The 23190-nt window shown below is 36.3% G+C and overlaps 1 protein-coding gene across 1 annotated transcript in view; it reads right to left on the bottom strand.

The window, feature by feature from the left end:
• Positions 1-3617: 3617 nt before the first annotated feature.
• BCOR (BCL6 corepressor) overlaps positions 3618-23190 on the bottom strand; it is a 72014-nt gene continuing 52441 nt past the window's right edge. Inside the window, exons 8-12 of the mRNA XM_045538967.1 lie at positions 14181-14347; positions 8962-9107; positions 6641-6718; positions 6285-6441; positions 3618-3909 (exon numbers count right to left, since the gene is read on the bottom strand). Of these exons, the coding sequence (XP_045394923.1) occupies positions 3618-3909; positions 6285-6441; positions 6641-6718; positions 8962-9107; positions 14181-14347 (840 nt within the window). The remainder of the gene's footprint in view (positions 3910-6284; positions 6442-6640; positions 6719-8961; positions 9108-14180; positions 14348-23190) is intronic.

Consider the following 23190-nt stretch of genomic DNA (forward strand, 5'->3'; position numbering starts at 1 on the left):
GTCAATACTGTTAAAATGTCTAGGCTACCTAAAGTGATTTAAAGATTCAGTGAAATCCCTATTAAAATACCACCATCAGTTGCATGGCTCTAGAAGAAATAATTCTATGCTTCCTTATGGAACCAGAGAAGACCTCATGTAGCCAAATCAACATCTACAGAAAGAACAAATCAGGAGCCATCAATTTACCAGATTTCAGGCTGTGTTGTAAGGTTACAGTAACCAAAACAGCATGGTACTAGAACAATAACAGAGACATATACCAATGGAACAGGAATGATAACAGAGGTATAAAACCATCCTCATATTGCCATTGGATCTTTGACAAAGTAGACAAAAACATACACTGGGGGAAATAATTCCTATTCAATAAATGATTGTGGTGAAATTGGATAGCTGCAAGACTGAAACAAGATCTGCATCTCTCACCTCTCACCAAAATTAACTCACAGTGGATAAAGATTTAAACCTGAGGCATGAAACCACAAGAATTCTAGAAAAAATGTTGGTAATACTCATAGATGCTAGCCTAGGCAAAGAATTTGTGAAGAAGACCCCAAAAGGAATCACAGCAATAACAAAAATAAACAAATGAGACATGATCAAATTAAAAAGCTTCTGCACGGCCAAACAATCATTAGAGTGAATAGATAACCTACAGAATGGTAGAAAATATTTGCAAACTACACATTCAATAAAGGGCTGATAACTAGCATCTATATAGAACACAAGAAAATCAGCAAGAAAAAAATTAAGCAACATCATTAAAAAGTGGACAAAGGATATGAACAGAAACTTTTCAAAAGAAGATAGACTAATGGCTAAGAAAACTTAAAAAATGCTCATCTCTACCCATCAGTGATAGACAAATTGAAACCACAATGAGACATCACTTAACTCCAATGAGAATGGCTTTTATCAAAAAGGCCCAACACAACAAATATTGGTGTGGTATGGAGACAGAAACACTCATACACCATTGGTGAGGCTGCAAACTAGTACAACCTCTGTGGAAAGTAGTATGGAAATATCTCAAAGAGAAAAAAATAGAACTATCATTTGATCCAGCAATCCTGCTACCAGCTATTTAGCAAAGGGAAAAAAATGACATTCTATAAAAAAGACAGCTGCACTCAAATGTTTATAGCAGGACAATTCACAACTGCAAAGAGGAGGTGGAAACAACCCAAGTGACCATCAATACATGAGTGGATTAATAAAATGTGGTGTATCTATACCACAGAGTACCAATCAGACAGGAAAAAAAACCATGGTGGACTACCTATTGTAGTATCCTGGATGGGGTTGGAGCCCATTCTTCTAAATGAGGTAGTGCAAGAATGAAAACACAAACACGACATGTACTCATCATTAAGTTGTTATTAATCAATCAACAGTTAGGTGCACATACAGGAGTGACATTAATCATGAGCCATCAGGTGGGAGCGGGGAGGAGATGTTTGGTAAATTCCCACCCAGTAGGTACAGTGTGTGCTCTGGGGGACGGGCACACTTGAAGCTCTGACTTGGGTGGTACAAAGGCAATTTACATAGAGCATTTGCATCCCCATTGTGAAATTTAAAAAAAACACAACCATTTTTATATTATTAGATGCTGAAATAATATTTTGAACACATCTGGTTAAATAAAATATGTTATTTAAAAAATACAAGTAGGTTGAAAATATAAATGAAATCAACATGCAAACAATAACCAAAAGAGAACTGGAATGCCTAAATATATATCAGACACAATAGACTGCACCTATACAAATGGCCAAAAAGCATACAAGATGCTCCTCAGTTATCCATAATGAAAATGCATATCAATACCACAATGAGATACCACTTCATACATGCTAGGATAACTATTATCAGAGTGATGTGTTGCAACACTGCTGGTGTAATATAAAATGTGCATCTGCTTTGGAAAACTATGGCATTTCCTGAAAAGGCTAAATGTAATTATCATATGAGGATGCAACAATTCCACTCCTACGCATATACCAAAAAGAAATAAAAATGTATGTCAACACAAGAGGCAAAAGTGAAGTAAACTGAATTGTCAATCACTTGATGAAGAGTAATATTCCTTAATGCTATAATCTGGATGAGAGTTGAAAACAAGTATTATATGATTCCATTTATATGAAATATCCAGAGCAGGCAAATCTCAAGACACAGAACTATATTAGTGTTTCTAGAACTTGGAGACGGAAATAGAGCAAAGACAATTAAGCTTTCTCTTGCAGTGATAAAAATACTATGAAATTTTATATTGGTGATGGTTGCACAAGACTGTGAATATATCATAAACTGGTGGTAAACTTCATATATGAACCATATCTCAATAACAATATTTATGTAAACAACGTATGTATATCTATGTATGTATTATACAAACAGAAAAACTGAGTTTTTTAGGTAGAACTCTGGTTGAATATAATTCCTTGTAAATATCCATTTTGATTTATAAGTTAAAATAAAATTATCTCTAGGAATTTGTCAACTTTTTGAAAAATATCAGTAACAAAATGTTTTAGGATCACATAGTACACAAGACACTTTATCTTTTAACTTCCTCAACCGTTTTACTGCCTTTCAGAAAATTGTTGTAAAATTGTTACAAAGGAAGAGATTTCCTTACAAAGTTCAAATAAATTATAAACACACAATTTAAAATTTTCACTTTATTAACATTTGAAAGAGAACTCAACTTATGTTAATTTTCCATATTTTATTGTCAACATAAAAATAGCTCAGTCTTCTTTTAAAAACACTATAACGTATTTCACTTTGGTACATGTAAAATAATTTCATAACTTTTAAATTATTAAGTACATAGAATTTGTTATGTGTAGATGTAATTGAATTTGAATTATATCCAATAGCACATAGCTGACCTGAGAAGATACTCTGTAAACAAAATCAAAGGTTACCTAAAGTGCCTTTACAAAATTTGTTCTCCCAAACATTTCTCAATTTTGATTACGTCACTTATAAATATCAATAGTCAGTGTCATCAAGGCTTTGTGTGGAAAAGAAGTAAGATTTTTTTTATCTTATTATATTTTCCTTAAAAAAAAAACAAATAAAAATGCTGATTCGGGCCAACATATTGGAAGGCTGAGGTGAGAGGACTGCTTGAGGCCAGAAGTTCAAGACTGGCTGGTGCAACATAGTGAGACCCATTCCTCTACAAAAAATAAAAATAAAAAAATAAATAAAAAAAAAACTAGCCAAGTATGGTTAGTGCACACTTGTAGCCCCAGCTACTCAGAAAGCTGAGGTAGGAGGATCACTTGACCCCAGGAGTTTGTGGCCAAAGTTAGCTGAGACCACACCACTGTATTCCATTCACTATTGACAACAGAGCAAAACCTTGTCTCAAAAAAAAAAAAATGTCTCAAGAGAAAACAAATTTATTCCAAAGCAGCCTCCATAAATTTAAAAGAAAAGAAACATTTTAGCAATTTCTGCAACAACCATTTTTCTTACATAAAAGAGATATTTTCATATATAATAATGTCCCTTATTTACAGAAATGGTTCTGTTTTGGCAAAATACACAAAGATTAACACTACAACATAGTATATAAAATGGGACTGAACTACTCATCAGTTGTCCTTCTCCAAGGACATATTCTTGGGATTTAACCATTCCACAGAGGAGCCAAGAAGAATCTGAAGTTCATTTGTGAATTCAACCAAATCTAATAGTTCCTTGCTTTCTGGATTGAAGGCTTCCAAGTCCTCTGAGCAAGAGAACAATACACTTTCTGAAACTTGCATATAAAACTCTGCCTCTGCAATTGTGACAATTTCCACATTTGGAAAACTGCAGCGGAATATGCAGGATGACATTTTCAATTTCTTAAGCACATCTGAAAGCAATAACCAGTTTCGTGGCCTACAAAATAAAAAGAGAAGTAGTTCCCATTTCTGGCAAAATTAAAAGTGCTCCCAACACTTAATTAGTATCCTTAAAAAATGTCTATAGCCATAACAAAAAGCACTTTGAACCTCTTGTCATTCCTCCTACCGTATCTACTTGCTGACCAACATTCTTTTTACAAGGTCAGGATAAATATCTACTTTTTGTGAGAATAATTACAGACTCATATGGTTTTAGGACAACATCTAGAGATTTATAGAAAGCAAAAGGAAAATCTCAAAGAGAATCAATGTAACATGCACTTCATTGTTCTTGCTGCTGGTGAAAACAGCTAAAGTTCTATCCATCCAGCTCTGAAGAAAATTCAGTTTATGACTCTTAATATGTCCCACTATACTCACTGAGAGAAATGTTTGTATCTCAACCCAAAAAGACTAATCACAAACACTTTTTTGATCTTTCCTCTCCTCTCATCTTTACTAACAGAGCATGTTAACCCACAGAAGGTTGTCTCTCTTTTCCCACATTTCCAACCATATCCTCCACATAAAAAGGAAGATGTTACATTCTTTGCATACACTCTGCAATACAACTTTATTATTTTTTTCTTTAAATGTCTGGTTTATTTCACTTAGCATAATGTCCTCCACATTAATCCATGTTGTTGCAAATGTTAAGATTTTCTTCTTTTTAAAAGGTGAATAATATTCCATCATGTGTGTGTATCACAGTTTTTTTCAGGATATTATGAGGGTACAAACATTTTGGTTACATTTTATGTCTTTGCCTCACCCAAGCAAGGATTAGAGGTATGCCCTTCCCCTCTACAATGCTCACTGCATCCATTAGTTGTGAGTTTATCCCCCTAACCCCCTAATTCCTGTAGAATATTACTACCACTACCATGTGAGCACCATAGTGTTGATCAGTAAGTGCCAATTTGATGGCGAGTACATGTGGAGGCTATTCTTCTGATCTTGTGATACCTCACTTCGGATAATGGGCTCAGGCTCTATCCAGGAAAATATGAGGTGCTAGATCACTGTTGTTTCTTATTATTGAGTAATATTCCATTGTATACATACATGAAATTTTAATAATCTACTCATGAATTGAGGGGCACTTGGGTTGTTTCCACACCCTTGCAACAGTGAAATGTGCTGCCATAAACATTCAAGTGCAGATGTCTTTATTACAGAATGGCTTTTGCTCTTTTGGGTAGATGCTGATTCAACTTTATTATTTTTATTTCTAATACAACACAGATAAAACAAAACAGAAAATATCACTTTACCCCCATTTGAATGGTTACTATAAAAAAGGTAAAAAATAAATGCTGGTGAAGATGCTGACAAAGGAGAACATCCATACACTACTGGTAGGTTCTCAACATAAATAAATAAATAAAAATAGAACTATCATATAAGCCAGCAATCTCACTACTGGGAACATATTCAAAAGAAAGGATATCAATACATCAAAGAGAAATCTGCACCCCCATGTTTATGGCTGCACTATTAACAAAGTACAAGTCAACCTGTGTCCAAAACCAGATGAAAAAATAAATAAAATGTGGTACATAAGACACAATTTAACATTATTCAGTGACAAAAAAAGAATGAAATCCTATTATTTGCAGAAACATGGATGGTACACAAGGTCAGAATATTAAATGAAATAAGCCAGGCATAGAAAGACAAATTTCACAAGCTCTCATTCATATGAGGGAGCTAAAAAAGTGGATTTCTTGTTGAGCTAGAGAGTAGAATAGTTGTTACCAGAATCTGGGAGCAGGAGAAATAATGAAGAGTGGGTGGTTAAATGGGTTCAAAAATACAGTTAAATAGAAGGAATAAGTTGTAATATTTGATATTACAGTAAGGAAACTGTAGTTAACGATACCTTATCATATATTTCTAAAGGAGAGAATTTATAATTTTCCTGAGACAAAGAAAAGATACATGTTCAGGATGATGTATATTTTAATTACCATGATTTCATCATTAGACATTATATGCATGCAGCAAACTATCACAGGTACACCTAATGTTCCCCAAAAAGGCTCCACAACAGGTTAGTGAAGGACTCCTAGGACTCTTTTACAAAGAATTTAATAAACAACAATTTAAATGCTTAAGCTCTGGAGCCTTACTTTCTTGATGGTGTTCTGATGAGGTGGATAATTTATACTATGCTATGAAACCAATTAATTGAGTGCAATTAATCTTTTCCAGAAAAAATCTACTGTACTATGTAAAATTTTAAGGACATAAAAATTTATAGAACACACATACACATATCACTTTATCTACTTAAAAATATTTTTAAATCCTGTTCCTATCCAAATAGCTGCTCAAATAATTTTCAGCCACATGACAGCTGCTACTTACCCCTGAGAAACAGACACTTGAACATTATAACATGGTAATAGGGGGCTATCTGAAAATTCAAATTCAAACACATTGCTGTTAGCCTCATTTTCATCATCCTGATCCTCTGGTCCCGGGGGGTCTGCCAAAACATTATATCCAGCTTTATTATCTGGTTCTAATGGAAGGAAGAAAGAGAGAAAGGAGTCAGTAGTAGTATTTTAGCTGTCATCAAATGACTCTAAATGAAAATAGATCCTTTCCCAATAGAGACATGTGTATAGCACCCATCATGCACCTCATCTCACTCACACCTAAGAGAAATGTTCTGTGCCTTATTTACTTCCCACTGAACTAAAAACAATAATGTTGCTCACCACAGACAGAGCTGCCATAAAACTCCCAAGAGCCATTCAACTCACTGTCATTGCAACCCTGTAGGTCATTTAAATAATCTGGAGAGGAGAAAAAAAATGAAGATTTTAAAAATGTTAAAACTAAATTACTGAAATAAATTCAGTAAAGTTGCAGGACACAAAATCAAAATACTATAATCAGTTACATTTCTATACAATAACAATAACAACGTAAAGAGGAAATTAAGGAAATTGTCCTATTTATAATAGCATCAAAAAGAATACTTAGAAATAAAATTAACCAAGAAAAGATATGAACACTAAAATTTATAAAACTTTGCTAAAAGAATTCAAAAAGATACAGATAAATGACAACACATCCAATTTTTATGGACTGTATGTAGATTTATAATCCCTGCCAAAAATGACATTAAATTAAAATATAGAAACAGAAAAAAAATCCTAAAATTCAGATGGAATCTCAGACATAAGTGTACTATCAAATGGCTAAACAGCAAAATAATTAGTTTTACTAGAATAATTTTTTACACTATACAAGGAACCTCATATAACAAAAACAATCAAGAACAAACAGAGCTGGTAGACTCAGACTTCCTGCTTTCAAAATCCATTATAAAGCTAATCAAAACAGTGTGATGTAGTGTGGTACTAGCATAAAGACAGACATGTTATAACCATGTTATAGACAAAATGGAATAAAATAGTGAGTCCAGAATTAAACTTTACCTTATACTGTTAACTATGGTTCTAACATAGGGAAAAAAAATTAAGCAAGGATTCCAAGAACTTTCAGTAAGGGAAAGGACAGTCTTTTCAACAAATGATGCTGGAAAACTGTATATCCAAATATAAAAGAATAAAACTAGAACTTTACCTAAGATTAAAGATGTAAACATAATATCTAAAATTATAAAACCTTTAGAAGAAACCAAACAATGAAACTTTATGACACTGGATTTGACAAGGATTTCTTGAATGTAACACCAAAGGCACAAGCAACAAAATAAAAAAAAATAGACAAATTAGAGTTAATGAAAATTTTAAGATACTGTGTATTAACATATCAACAGAGTAAAAAGGAAGCACACAGAATGCAAGAAAGTATTTACAAATCACGTATCTGATCAAGTCCTGAAACTCAACAACAAAAAACCTGATTCAAAAACGGGAAAAAGAGTTGAAAACACATTACTCCAAAGAATATATATAAATGACCACCAATGAGCACAGAAAAGAATGCTCAGACTAAGTTATCATTAGGGAAACTCAAATCAAAACAACAAGGAGATAGCACCTCACATCCATTAAGAGGGCTACTATTAAAAAATAAAATACAATAACAAGTGCTAGCAAGGATGTAAAGAAACTGGAACTCTTGTGCATCAATGGTAGGAATGTTAAATGGTGCCATATAAACCAGCAATTACACTTCTGGATATGTACCCTAAAGAATTGGAATGAGGGGCTCAAAAGGCCCCCCATCATGTTCATAGCATCCCAGTTAGGGGTTATTTTTCTATAAACTCAAGAAAAAGCTGACAGGTCACTTAGTGTCCACTCCAGGAAACTCCCTTTATTCACACTGACACAATTTTCTGATACCCTGTTCTCTGCTGACCTAACTAAAACATATACCTAATCACCTATCTTCCCTAGGGACAAACAACTCTGACACTTTGGCCACCCCAACAAAAGCTAGATTGGCATGCTAAGAACTTGGTTACCAATAATATGAAAAAATAAATGAGGTCTTCCTTTGAAAAAAGACGAACCTATCTTTTCCAGTTGGTTAAGTCTAATTCAAGGAAAACAACTGTGTAGTGGCTTTCTTTAGAAGTATCTGTATAAGGAGTTTAACTGTTCCTCATATTCACAGAAACTTTATGTTCTGTTTCAGGGATCCAGTAACGACTGAAGCTTAAATGATGGTTATTGTTCACTGAACAATACAGAGTTATTCAAATAACTTCATGTATGGGATGTTTGAATGTTTCATCATCCAAACTCAAGATGTAAATGTATGACTCATGTTTAGGTTAAACATGGCTTGTAGAAAATGTAAATAATTTTAGGAGACCTTATAAAGTCCTAGTAAAAATACATCACAGTAAATGTACAATCAATGGCTCATCACCAAAATAACTAGATTCACTAGAATAATCTGTTACACTTTACAAAAAGCCACACTGGGCTGTCTTAAAGCCTTAAGCTTTTTAATTTGTGTGTAGCAAAATACAAATCTCAAAAATCTGTATACTATCTAAGTTTTAAATAAAGACATTCCTTGAATTTTGTCATTCCTGTTTCTTCAAGTGACCTACCTGTAAGAAACATTTCCATAAGTTTGCTGTTAGTCATTTTCATTATGGTTCTACCTGAGTACGTGGCCAATGTGGGGTCGGCACCATAGGAAAGGAGTAGGCGAACAATTTCCAAATGATCATTTTCAACTGCATCATGGAGAGGCCTAGCAAGAGACATGTAATGGAATTAAACTCATGCACAACTTGCTTATTTCTGGAGTTTTTCACTTTGGATATATGTATATTATGTGTGGTAAGTTTCCTAGGCACAATATTTCACCAAGGTGACAGGTATTCTTACTGCCATTGCACAGACAGGGAAATAGACACAGTAACTCACTCCAGGTCAAGTGACAAACTACTCTGTTATTTCTAAATTATTTGTAAATGTATTTATTTATTATTTATTTATTTATTATTTTCTAAATGTATTTATTATTCCCAAATTTATTTATTTCTAAATGTCTAAATTTCTTAGCCCTTTAACACTAAACTACAAGTGAAGAGTCTATGTCAGTATTAACTACCAAATGCAAATCTACCTTAATCTAAGGCATAAGGAGAAACTTAAGACAAAAAAATGTCTTAAAGGAACTCAAGTAGTGACAGACTGTATAAGATAACTCAGGAAAAACATCTTACCATTATGGAAGCCAATACAACAAACAATTGTCATATAATTTAAAATATGCCTACTCTGTTTTTAAAAATAATCTGAGTACAAATGTAATTGATTAGTTAAGCCTGATCCCACGACTTTTCATAGATCAATGATCAAATTCTGGTCCAAAACCAGAGTCATCAGGGTCAAGGTGAGTTCTCAGGAGAGTACAAAATTCTTTCCTCCATGTTCACTGTAAGATAGAATATTTCCCAGAGTCCCATGCTGAGGGAATACTCTTTGGAATCTGTGGAAGACCAAAATACATTTTAGGTTTGCTATTTTTATGACTATAAGGAAAACCTTAATACTAGCTTTCCAACAGCTACCATATCCACACAACCAGGAATAACTCTGGCTGACTCAGACCTAGGTTTCTGATCGATAAACTGGGGTCAAGAACAGGATGAGGCAACAGCTACAAATGCGGGTGGTGATAAAAGGTCTTGCCAAACTAGTGGCAGTGGCCCCTCTGTACTCTTGGGATTTGCAGCTCACATATATTTTAAATACAGTGATGATGGAGAGTTCAGGATCTTATAAAGAAATGTTATGTATTATTTATGCAGGTCTTGACACTGGGAGAAAGACACACATACACAGAAGTATGAAGAAGATCTCCAAATTGCCATCAAATGGTCCGTAGAGGCCTCAAGTAGAAGATTGAAGGCAATGAGGAGTTTGAGTTTGGACTTACCGGGAGACAATGCATGAGGCCAGCCCTCATGAAGCAGGAACCTTCTTTTGTTGGATTACAGTGGAAAGTTATGCCAATTCAAAGAAAAAAAGTGACTAAAATAATATCTCATTTTCCTATCTCAATTGTATGTTATTTTTTTCTCCAACCTTTGGAGATGAAAAGTTAAAAATAGAGGAAAAAGGTTAAGATTTTTGAAAACAGGAATATTACAAAACCAAAACAATAAATTAGTTCAATAATAATAGGGAAACATAAGCTATCTGTCACCAGCAAACACACATATATACACAATGCACTCAGAATCAGAATCAATCCTTTAAGGGTAACCAGTTGTCATTATTTTTAGCATTAATATCATTCTAAGAAGTGAGAATATTTTAAAGTAGCAGCCTGGTATGAAAGGAAAAGCAAACTGAGGCTAAACATTTATTAATATAAACGTCATAAATCTTAGTAAGTTTTAATTATTTATATTCTTAAAATATAAAAGTGGTAAAAATATACATAACAAATTTATCATCTTAACCATTTGTAAGTGTTCACTTCACTACCACTAAGGCCATCACATGGTTGTACAACCATCACCACCATTCATCTATAGAACTTTACACTGAATCTCTAGACCTATTAAACAATAACCTCATTACTCCCTGCTGCCAGCCTGAGCGACCACTGTTCTTAGTTTGTCTCTAAAAATTTGACTTCTCTAAGCAATTTTGACTCCAATCTTCATATAAGTGAAATAATACAGTAACTATCCTTCTCTGACTATTTTATTTCACTTAGAAAAATCTTGGGGTTTATCCATGTTGTAGCTTTTGTCAAAAATTCCTTCCATTTTAAGAATAAGTAATACTCATATATGTATATACCAAATTTTGTTTATCCATTCATCTGATAACACATATTTGGGTGGTTAGCTACCTACCTAACCTAGCTACCTAGGTACCTAGCTATCTGTTTTCAGTTCTTTTTTTTTTTTTCCTGTGTGTGTGTGTAGGTCTCTGTGTGTGTATGTATGTATTCCGGATATCCAAAGTGAAATTGCAGGATCATGCAATAGTTCTATTTTTAATTTTTTGATGAACTTCTGTTTTCCATAGTGCCTGTACCATTCTGCATTCTTACCAGCTAAATACATGGATTCCAATTTCTCCATACCTTTGTGAACATTTACTATTTTCTGTTAAGAAAAAAATCAAAACTAGGTATACTAACAGATGTGAGAAGATATCTCAATATGGTTTTGATTTGCATTTCTCTAGTGATTGAAAATGTTGAGGTCCTTTTCACGTGAGGCTATTGACAACAAAAGTAACTGTCACTTGTTACAAATCAAAGAGGCTGTAGTATAACACACAGACACCAGAAATATCAGATTAGTGGCTCTTGAAAACAGGGCCAAGTCATTTAACTGAGAAAGTATAAGCCCAGAGAACACATACCCCAGAAAAGATGTGATAGGCCACCACATTCTTCAGCTGTGATGAGTGGTAAAGAATTCCCCTGTATGAAGCAAGTCTGTAAAGACTGCGGAAAATTGCTTTTTTAAAATGCTCAAATCTCAACAAAAGATTATAATGACTACAAAGAAACAGAAAAAAGGTCCAGCCAAATAAATCTTCAATAACTAATCTTAAATAAAAAGAAATCAAAGCATTACCTGACAAGAAATTCAAATTAACTGTGGCTGATAAATTTTTGAACAAAATATAAATTGGTTGACTGGATTAAAAAAATCCATCTGGAAATACAAATCAAACTCACAATTAGATAGCACTTAACTCCACTGAGAATGGTCATTTTTGGGACCATCAAAAAGTCCCAAAACAAAAAATGTTGGCATGAATACGAAGAGATAGGAATGCTCATACATTGCTAGTGGTACTCAAAATTAGTACAACCTCTGTGGAAAGCAATATGGAGATACCTGAAACAGATACAAGTAGAACTACCATTTGATCCAGCAATCCCACTACTGGGCATCTACCCTATGGAAAAAAAGACATTCTATAATAAATGCATCTGCACTACAATGTTTACAGCAGCACAATACACAATTGCAAAGATGTGGAAACAACCCAAGTGTCCATCAATGCATGAGTGGATTAATAAAATGTGGTATATGTATACCATGGAGTACTACTCAGCCACAAAAAACAGTGGTGATTGAGCACCTCTTGTATTATCCTGGATAAAGATGGAACCCATTCTATATATATTCACTCCCTCCTGGCCTCCAAGGATTGCTTCTATATGCTTTCTTACTGCTCTCAAGAGTGTGTCTGTGTCTGGACAATTTAATTGAAACATACTTCAACATGAATCCTAGAGTTTATTTGCTTTTGGTCACTGCACTTCTTGGATGTTTATATTCATGTCTTTTATCAAATTTGGAAAATTTTCAGCCAGTATTTCTTCAAATAATTTCTCTCCCCTTTCTGTCTCTCTTCTCCTTCTGGGCCCCCAACATGTATATGTTAATCTGCTTGTTGGTGTCCTACCGGCCCTTTAAGATCTGTTCATTTCTATCTCTTTACTGGTATTCTATATTCATCAATTTTCTTGACTTAGTCCACATCTTCTTTTAACTTTTTGACCATCTTTAACACAATTAATTGTTAGTCTAGCACTTACCTTCTGGTCTTTCTTTAGAAAAAATGTGTTGACATTTTGCCTTTGAATGGATCTCACTTCTGGTTTTTTGTCCTGTGATTATTTTCTGATTGAACACTGGACATTTGAATCTTATAATTTGGTTAATGTGGTTTCTAGCGCTGGTTTTTTAAATTATATATATACATATATATAGATAGATAGATGATAGATAGATATAGATATAGATATATAGATATATATATGCCCATGACTTTCTAAAAGCCCTCATATACAGAGGTTATTTAGTTCAGTTTTGTTTTTAATTCATTTTTCCCAGATTTATTGGGTTATAGCTGTCATAAAATTGTGTATTTTAAGGTGCACCATGGGATGTTCTGGTGTATGTATACATTGTGAAATGATTAACACAATTAATCTTAATAGTAACATCTCCACCATTTCACATAGTTAACTGTGGGGATAACATTTAAGATCTACTTAATTTCTATTAGCATATTTCAAGTATACATTATTATTACTAACTATAGTCATGATGCTGTACATTATATTCCCAGAACTTATTCATCCTGTACAACTGAAACTTGGTACTCCTGGACCAAAATCTTTCTATTTTGTGACTGCATTTAATGTCCTGGTCTTTATATGTATAGCTTCCAAAAAAAGAAAAAGGAAAAATAGGGTGGAAAAAAGACATTGGCAATTTAAATTCACTAAAAGTCACGTCAACCAGAGGAGGATCTCATAACAATAGTTGCCTGTCTCTGTGTCCGCATCTCTCATGATCAAAAGCAGCAACCAGAGATCAGAACAGATATCTCCAATATTTAGTTGACAGGATGCTTTTTGCCCACACTGCTTCGTGTGACCTTCATGCAAGCTGTTTCAGTAATGTGTACATAGTTCCTTGCCATGGAGCTAGGCATGGAGGGCAGGTATCCGGTATGGATATTGAGAGCAATTTACCCTGGAAGCTGCAAGATTTCAATGGACTTCAGAGTTTCAAAATAGTAACATCAGACAAATTCTACTAGCATAATTGCTTAGGTAGGGAGGCACTGCTGGTGCTACTCCATCTACTTCACTCTTCTCATAAACTTTTAATGTTATATCTACTTTGGTAGAATTGTATGATTTAATTTTAAATGATTTTGCCATCAGTGTACTGCTTATTCCTCTTTCCTCTAGGCTTTCCTGCATACCCTTCAAATCACTGCCTCTGCTCTGAGCTGAGCCACGAGGCTTAAACACACCACTAACCTGGTTCCATCATGGGCACTGCAGTTGACATCAGCAGCATATCTAAGAAGGTGTTGTGCAATGTGGAGCCATCCATTTGCACAAGCTTCATGAAGGGCACAGTAACCTGCATTGTCTTGGTGATTCACATCACAAATCTTGTTCTCCAGGCAGTACAAGACTAATTCCTATGGAGAAAGGAAGAGGGAATAGTATAAGATCATTGCACAATTAACCCTATAAGTGGGACTTCTCTTTAGCTCGTGTCACTTTCAAATGGCCCAAGAACCTACTGTGGCTCAGGCAGGCCATGGATACCTTCATGAGGGACAAATCAGTGTGTGAAGATCTTTTGACAGGGCAAGTGTAGTCTAGGACTCTGTAGGATGGTGATTGTGCTCTGCTTCCCCAGATGCCTGGACATGGGGAATTAAGCTTCACATTCTCCAACCCTACATTTTCTCCTCTCTAAAAACAAGGAGAGAGGCCCAAGATGGTGGAGGAGTAGAAGCCTGTATGAACCATTCTCTGAGAGAGGATTGAAAGTGGTAAGTGAATGTACACCTTCAGATTGAGCAACCTAGAGAGAACTTTGAGAATCAAAAGAGAGGCAACAGGACCAGGAACTGTGGAGAACTTAGAAACACTGAGGAAAAAAACTGCAGAAGATACAAACAAATGGTAAAACATATGCTCAAGGATAGGTAGAATCAACAATGTTGAAAAGTCCATACTACTCAAAGTGATTTAAAAAATGCAATCACAGCAACAACAAAAATATATGAATGGGACCTGATTAAATTAAAAAGCTTCTGCACAGCCAAAGAAACAGTCACAAAAATAAACAGACAGCTTACGGAATGGGAAAAAAATTTCGCATACTACACATCAGATAAAAGACTGATAACAAGAATCTATTTAGAACTCAGGAAAATCAGCAAGAAAAAATCAAATAACTCTAACAAAAAGTGGGCAAATGACATGAACAGAAATTTTTCAAAAGAAGATATAAGAATGGCTAACAAACATACGAAAACATGCTCAACATCCCTAAGCATCAGGGAAATGCAAATCAAAACCACAATGAGATACCACGTAACTCCAGTGAGAATGGCCTTTATCAAAAAGTCCCAAAACAACACATGTTGGTGTGGATGCAGAGAGACAGGAACACTCATACACTGCTGGTGGGACTGCAAACTAGTGTAACCTCTGTGGAAAGCATTATGGAGATAGCTTAAACAGATTCAGGTAGACCTACCATTCGATCCAGCAATCCCATTATTGGGCATCTACCCAGAAAAACAAAAGTCATTCTACAACAAAGACACCTGTACCCGAATGTTTATAGCAGCACAATTCACAATTGCAAAGATGGAAACAACCCAAATGCCCATCAATCCATGAATGGATTAGTAAACTGTGTTATATGTACAAATAATGGTGATACGACATCTCTTTGGTTCTCCTGGAGAGAGTTGGAACTCATTCTATTAAGTGATATATCCAAAGAATGGAAAAACAAGCATCACATGTACTCACCAGAAAATTGGTTTCCCTGATCATCACCTAAATGCAAATCGGGGAAGGATACCAATTGGATATCAGACGGAGATGGGGGTTGGGGGGAGGGGACGGGAGTATGCCTACATGATGAGTGTGTTGTGCACCGTCTGGGGAATGGTTATGCTTGAGGGTGCTGACTCGGGGAGGTGGGCAGTGTGGGGAGGGGATGGAGGTATGACTACATGGTGAGTGCCAGGCGAACTGTCTGGTGAATGGACATGCTTGAGGCTCTGACTCGGGCAGATGGGCAGGACATGGACAATGTATATAACCTGAACTTATGTACCCCCATGATGAGCTGAAATAAAAAATAAAATAAAATAAAATAAAATAAAATAGGCATATTAGGGTAGGCTGGTACAGTGAAGAAGAACTCAATTCAGAAGCTCTTTGTGCCTTTCCAACACTGAACTTAAGCCCTCCCTCATATAAAAATACAAAACTTTAAAGCCATTGATCAAAAGGGTTTTTTGCTATTAGCCTATTAATACTTAAATATAACAATTTGTTATTTAATAGAAAAATCAACTTTATGCTTTACAATGTTAACATCAATAACAATAAAATAATGGGCCAAAACTTTAAAAAAATAAAAAAGAGGCATCTGCACTTGAATTTTTATTACAGTAAAATTCATAACTGCAAAGGTGTGGAATCAACCCAAGTGCCCATCAATTCAAAGGTGGATTAACAAAATGTAGTGTAAGTATACCATGCTATACTACTCAGTCACAAAAAGAAGATAAATTCACACCTTCTGCCACAATCTGTATCGAACTGGAGACCATTCTCCTAAGTGACGTATCTCAAGAGTAGAGCCATGAACACTACATGTACTTACTATTAAATTGGAAATAACCAAGGATCACACATGAGCACAGGGCACACGTAGGGATAGATGGAATTCAATGGAATTCAAAAACCTACTAACCGGTACAATGGACCCTATTTGGGTGATGGGCACAGCTACAGCCAAGACTCAACCATAACAAAATAGATTCATTGTACTAAAATATATGCACCCTCTTAATATTTTGAAATGAAAAAAAGAACAAATGTGGAGGCATCACATTATCAGACTTCAAACTAAACTCCAAGGCTGTAGTAAACAAAACAGCATGGCACTGGAACAAAAATATAGACACATATCAATGGAACAGAACAGAGAACTCAGGTATAAAACCATGTACCCTCAGCCAACTGCTCTTTGACAAAGCAGACAACAACATTCACTGGCAAAAAAAAATCCCTGTTCAATAAATGGTGCTGAAAAAATTGGATGCCATGTGCAGAAGAATGAAACACGATCCCTACTTATCACCGCTCACAAAAATTAATTCCAGTTGGATAAATGACTTAAACCTAAGGCATGAAACCATAAAGATTCTAGAAGAAAATATATAGAAAACTCTTCCAGATAGTGTTCTAGGAAAATAATTTATAAGACCCCAATAGCAATAACAGCAACAGAAAAAGAAATAAACAGACATTTATCAAATTAAAAACAGAATAGTGCTGGGAAAACTGGAGATCCACATGCGGAAGAATAAAATCTCTCTCTGTCTCTCTCACCATATATAAAAATTCAATGAAGATTGATAAAAGATTTAAATGTGAGACATGAAGCCATAAAAAATTCAGAAGAAAATGTAGAAAAAACTCTTCTAGACAGCTGCCTAGGCAAATAATTTATGACTAAGACCCCAAAGGAAAATACAGAAACAGTAGACAAAACAAACTGAACTTAATTAAAAACCTTCTGCACAACTAAGGAAATAACAGAGGAAACAGACAACCTATAGAATGATAGAAAATATTCACAAACTACACATCTGATAAAGAGCTAATATTCAGAATCTACAAAGATATCAAACATTATCAGCAAGGAAATAACAAACAACCTCATTAAAGAGTGAGCTAAAGACATAAACAGAAGCTTTTTAAAAGAAGTCAGATAGAGGAGGAGGCAAGATGGCAAATGAGAAACACCTCCAGCTAGAGCATCTCTGCAAGAAAGAGAAATTTTAAATGAACGACACCAGCCTGAGCAAGAGCGAGACCCCCATCTCTACTAAAAATAGAAAGAAATTATATGGACAGCTAAAAATATATACAGAAAAAAACTAGATGGGCATAGTGGCGTATGCCTGTAGTCCCAGCTACTCGGGAGGCTGAGGCAGGAGGATCACTAGAGCCCAGGAGTTTAAGGTTGCTGTGAGCTAGGCTGATGCCACAGCACTCACTGTAGCCCAGGCAACAGAGTGAGACTCTGTCTCAAAAAAAAAAATACCAAAACAAACGAACAAAAAAAAAAACAGACGACACACACATAGCTGGACGAGGGTTGGAAGGAAGGGTGCCTAAACCTACAGAGACTTCACAGGAAGATGTTGCAGAGCAGAACTGGAAGGAGAAAGGCATCAGCAGGGATTAATCCCCCCAAAGCATGGAAACCAGCCAGAAGCGCAGGTGCAGTGGTTAAAATCTCCCTCCCTTGCATCTTGGACTGCTGGTGCGCCTCTGAGCTGATGGAGAGACTTGCTGACACCTGCCCAGAGAGACCTGCCACCAGTGACCAGGGTGCCTCTTGTGGACAGGGAACCAGGCTCCCAGCTCCTTCAGGGTGCTTCTGCCCCGAAGAACCAAGTCAGCTGGCGGGCTCCATATTGCTTTTCTACCCACTAGGTGCTTTTGTCCTCCCTTGGGGGTCTCAGTTCCTCAGGATTCCTCTTGCTGGTCCCCACACAGGCATTTCCCAACTCCGGCCAAGAGTGCAGGAGTCACAGTGGTTCAATGGGCCCCAGGAGATCTGTGGGACTCCAGAGCCCAGTCACTCAAGGAGGACTGCCTCCTGAGGAAAGGGTCGGAGACTACCAGTGCGCAACCCTTTCACCACCTAGTACTTTTTCTCCCTATCCCTTCCTCTACCCATGGCTGCTGAGAGAGACAGTTTAACCACCACCTGGAGGCATCCACAGAGAATGGGGCTTGGATCTTTCCTTTTGGGGACCTGCACTGTACTGAGTGGTGACCAGACTGTGAAGTCTCTACCTGGCAGCCCTTTTTAGTGCTGCTTGGCCAATGATTCCACCAGAGCAGGACATACCACAAGGCAGAAGAACATTGATCCAGCTTGTGCACCCTGTGGGGGACTTGGGACCACCATTCTTCTCCCAGGAATGGCCAGGGATTGTTCTCCAGAGCTTGGGGTACAGGTCTGAAGGCCAGATCCTATATATCAGGTCTCAGTCACATTGCGTAGAGTCACAGAGGAGATATTTGTGAAGTAGTCTACTGAGATGTAGTGTGCCTTCAGGAGCAGATCAGAGTGGGTCCTAGCTGCAGCGTGCTCATGGGGCACCCCTCCTGTCACAAAAGTACCAAGCTCCCAGCTCAGGCCAGGATCCTGAGAAGGGAACCTCCTAACCTGCATCATAGTCATGGGGGAGCTCAGTTGGCTGGAGGTCCTGCCTGCTGGCAGAGGCCCAGGAGAAACTACAGAGTAGGTGAGATGGAAAGGAATGAAGCCTCCTCCAGACTGCAGGTCTCACACAGCCCCAACTCCACACACAGAATTTCTGGTTGAGTGGGACCACTTCAGCCCCTTCCTGGCAGCTTGGCCGGCAGATGGAAAACAGACCTCTGAGCCCTGCTAAAAGTATTTGTGGAGCCTGAGGGCAGGTTCACCCCACACAGCCCTGCCCATCCTCATTCCCCCAACTGCTCTTGCTGAGTTGCAGAATAAGGACTCACCTGGAAGTTCCAGGGTCCTACCACCACCTGGGGCAGTAGAGGGCTTCTTCTGAGGAATTAGAACTGGTCACAAAACCCCAAACCAACATTGCTTGTTTCTTGGCGCAAGCACCACCTAGTGACAGGGAGGTCAATTTGCACATTCTTTTACTGCATTTATTGACTGATCATACAGGGTGTGGTCGATTCCCACCCACAAGCACCACCTACTGGCTCAGAGATTAAATGGGCATGTCATTATCTAAATGAAGGATCAAAGGTAAGAAGCAACAACTGCTCCACATGGGAAGGAAACAGCAAAAGAATCCAGAGGTATGAAGAATCAAATGTGAAGGACACCCCCAAAAGGGAACGCCAGCTCCCTAGCAAAGGACATCAACTGAAATCAGAACACTGAAATGACAGATGAAGAATTTTGAACATGGGTTCTAAGAAAACTCAATGAAATCCCAGAGAAAATGGATACCTCACACACACACACACACACACACAAAAAAAAAAAAAAAAAAAAAAAAACTACAAGAAAATCCAAGAGATGAAAGAAAAATTCACTAAAGAAATTGAAATGTTAAAGAAAAATCAAACATAAATTCTGAAAATGAAGAATTTATTCAAGAAATTACAAAATAGTGCAAAGCCTCAAGAACAGGGTAGATCAAGCAGAAAAAAGAATCTCAGAGATTGAAAACAACAACTTTCTATTACATAAGTCAGTTGCAGTGATAAAGCACAGAAATAAGAGAAAAGAACAAAGACTAAAAGAAATGTGGTATTACGCAAAGAAGCCTAACATAACAATCACATAGCCATCTTGAGGGTGAAGAAGAAAATACACAAGGGTTGGATAAACTGTATGAGAATATAATACAAAAAAATTTCCTTGGCCCCGATAGAAATCTAGCTATTCAGGTACAAGAAGCTCAAAGGACTCCTTGGAGATACATTTCAAACAAGAAAATGCTAAAACATGTAGTCATCAGACTGGCCAAAGTAAACATGAAAGAGGCCCTCCTACAAGTTGTAAGGGGAAAGCAGCAGGTGAATTTACAAAGGAAAATACATCAGACTAACTACAGACTTCTCAACTGAGACCTTACAAAGTTGGGAGGGTTTGGGGCCCAATTCTTAGTCTTCTCAAACAGAATAATGCCCAGACTAGAATTCTGAATCCTACAAAACCAAGTTTCTTATATGAAGGAAATAAAGACTTTCTCAGACAAGCAAGCACTGAGGAAATTCATCAAGAAAAGACCTGCTCTCCAGGAAGTACCCAGAATATCCTCACAGACAGATAGCACGATAGACACTGAACAATGTAAAATCACCTAAAAGCTAAAGGTCAAAAGCCAGATGGCTCAAGAGAGGAAATAAAGCAACAAAGTTTAACTGAACATTATGAACAGAAATCTGCCCCACTTACCAATTCTTTAAATAAATGTGAATGGATTGAACTGCCCACTAAAGAGACATGGGCTGGCCAAATGGAAAATATATATAAGCCAAATATCTTCTGTCTTCAGGAAACACATCTAACCTACACGGATGCATTAAGACTCAAGGTGAAGGAATGAAAAACAACATTCCATGCAAATGGAAACCAAATAAAGCCGGCATAGCAGTTCTGATTTCAGATAAACATAAGCTTCAAATCAACAAATGTAATGACAGAGATGGTTGTTATAAGATGATTAAAGATAAAATTCATCAAGGCAGAATAATTTGTAATATGTATGCACCTAATTCAGGTGCACCCAGTTTCATAAAGCAAATCCCACTAGATCTAAATAAAATGATAAACAGCAGCACTGTAATAGTTGGACACTTCAACTCCTCTCTGATAGAACAGGACTGATTCTCTAAGCAGAAAGTAAGCAAAAAAACAATGAACTTAAATAGTACTCTAGAACAAATGGGTCTAACAAGCATTTAGAGACATTTCTACCCCCAAACTACTGAATATACATATTTCTCATCAGCTCATGGGACATTCTCTAAGCTTGACCATATTCTAAACCATAAAACATGTCTCAACAAATTAAAAGGAAAATAGAAATTATACCATGCATCTTCTCAGACAACAGTGGGATAAAGTAAGATATCAACTACAACAGAAACACTCATCTTTACACAGAGTCATGGAAACTAAACAACCTTCTGCTGAATGATTATTGGGTCAAGGAGCAAATTAAGATGGAAAGTAAAAGATTCTTTGAACTAAATCATAAAGGGGACACAGGTTATCGAAATCTGTGGGACACAGCTAAAGCAGTCCTGAGACAAAAATTCATAGCCTTAAATGCCTACATACAAAAGATGGAAAGATTAATAACCAACAATCTAATGAATCCACTCAAAGAACTGGAAAAAAAAAAGAGCAAACCAATCCCAAACCCAGAAGAAGAAAAGAAATAATCAAGACCAGAACAGAACTAAATGAAATTGATGATAAAAGAACTATATCAAAGATTAACAGAACAAAACACCAGTTCTGGGAAAAGATAAAATTGACAGGTCTCTCAGTAGATTAAGCAGAAGCAGAAAATAAATGACTCTAATAAACTCACTCAAGAATGAAACAGGAGAAATTACAACTGATAGCACAGAATTATAAAATATCATTTATAAACACTATAAAAATCTGCATGCAAGTAAACTTGAAAATGTGGAAAAAATGGACTAATTCTTGGAAACACATAGCCTTCTTAGGCTCAATTTGGAAGAAATAGAACTCCTGAACAAACCAAAATCAAGTGCTAAAACTGAAACAGCAATAAAATATCTTCCTAAAAAAAAGTCCTGGACCAGATGATTTCACACAGACATTCTACTAGACTTACAAAGAACTGGTATCTATCCTACAGAAATTGTTTCACAACATCCATGTTTTATGAAGGCACCATCATCCTGATACAAAAGTGAGGAAGAAACTCACAAAAAGATAAAACTATAGGCCAATATCCTTTATGAATATAGATGCAAAAATCCTAAATTAAATCCTAGCAATTGAATTCAGCTGCTTATCAAAAAATAATCTAGCATGACCAAGTGGGCTGCATCCCAAAAATGAATGGATAGTTCAACAAACACAAGTCTATAAATGTAATTCACCACATAAATAGAGGTAAAAACAAAGACCATATGATCTTCACAATAGATGCAGAAAAAGCATTTAAGAAAATTCAGCACCTTTTTATGATAAGAATGCTCAATTAAATAGGCATAGATGGGACTTACTTCAAAATGATAAAAGCCATATAGGACAAACCCAGAGCCAACATCATACTGACTGGGGGAAAATTGAAAGCATTTCTGGTTAAAACTGGAACCACACAAGAATTCCGTCTATCACCACTTATATTCTAAGTCCTAGTCAGAACAATCAGACAAGAGAAAAAATTCAAGGGCATCCAAATGGGGGCAAAAGAGGTCAATTATTGCTGTTTGCTGAAAATATAATCTTATATCTCAAAAAACCCAAAGATTCTGCCATGAGACTACTGGAAATAATAAACAAATTCAGCAGGGGGGTGAAAAATGGTGGAATAGAGGTGTCTGGCTCTCTGTTTCCAGAGAAAGAGGTGAAGAACTCGAAAAGCTACACATGAGTGGATCACTCCACCGCAAGAACAGTGTTGTGAAACTACAGAGAAACAGCATGGGACACAGAACACAGGGGGAAAAAGGGTGAATAGCAGATATGATCACAAAGTCT

The sequence above is a fragment of the Lemur catta genome, chromosome Y, assembly GCF_020740605.2.
Source record: "Lemur catta isolate mLemCat1 chromosome Y, mLemCat1.pri, whole genome shotgun sequence".
In the NCBI taxonomy this organism is placed as follows: domain Eukaryota; kingdom Metazoa; phylum Chordata; class Mammalia; order Primates; family Lemuridae; genus Lemur; species Lemur catta.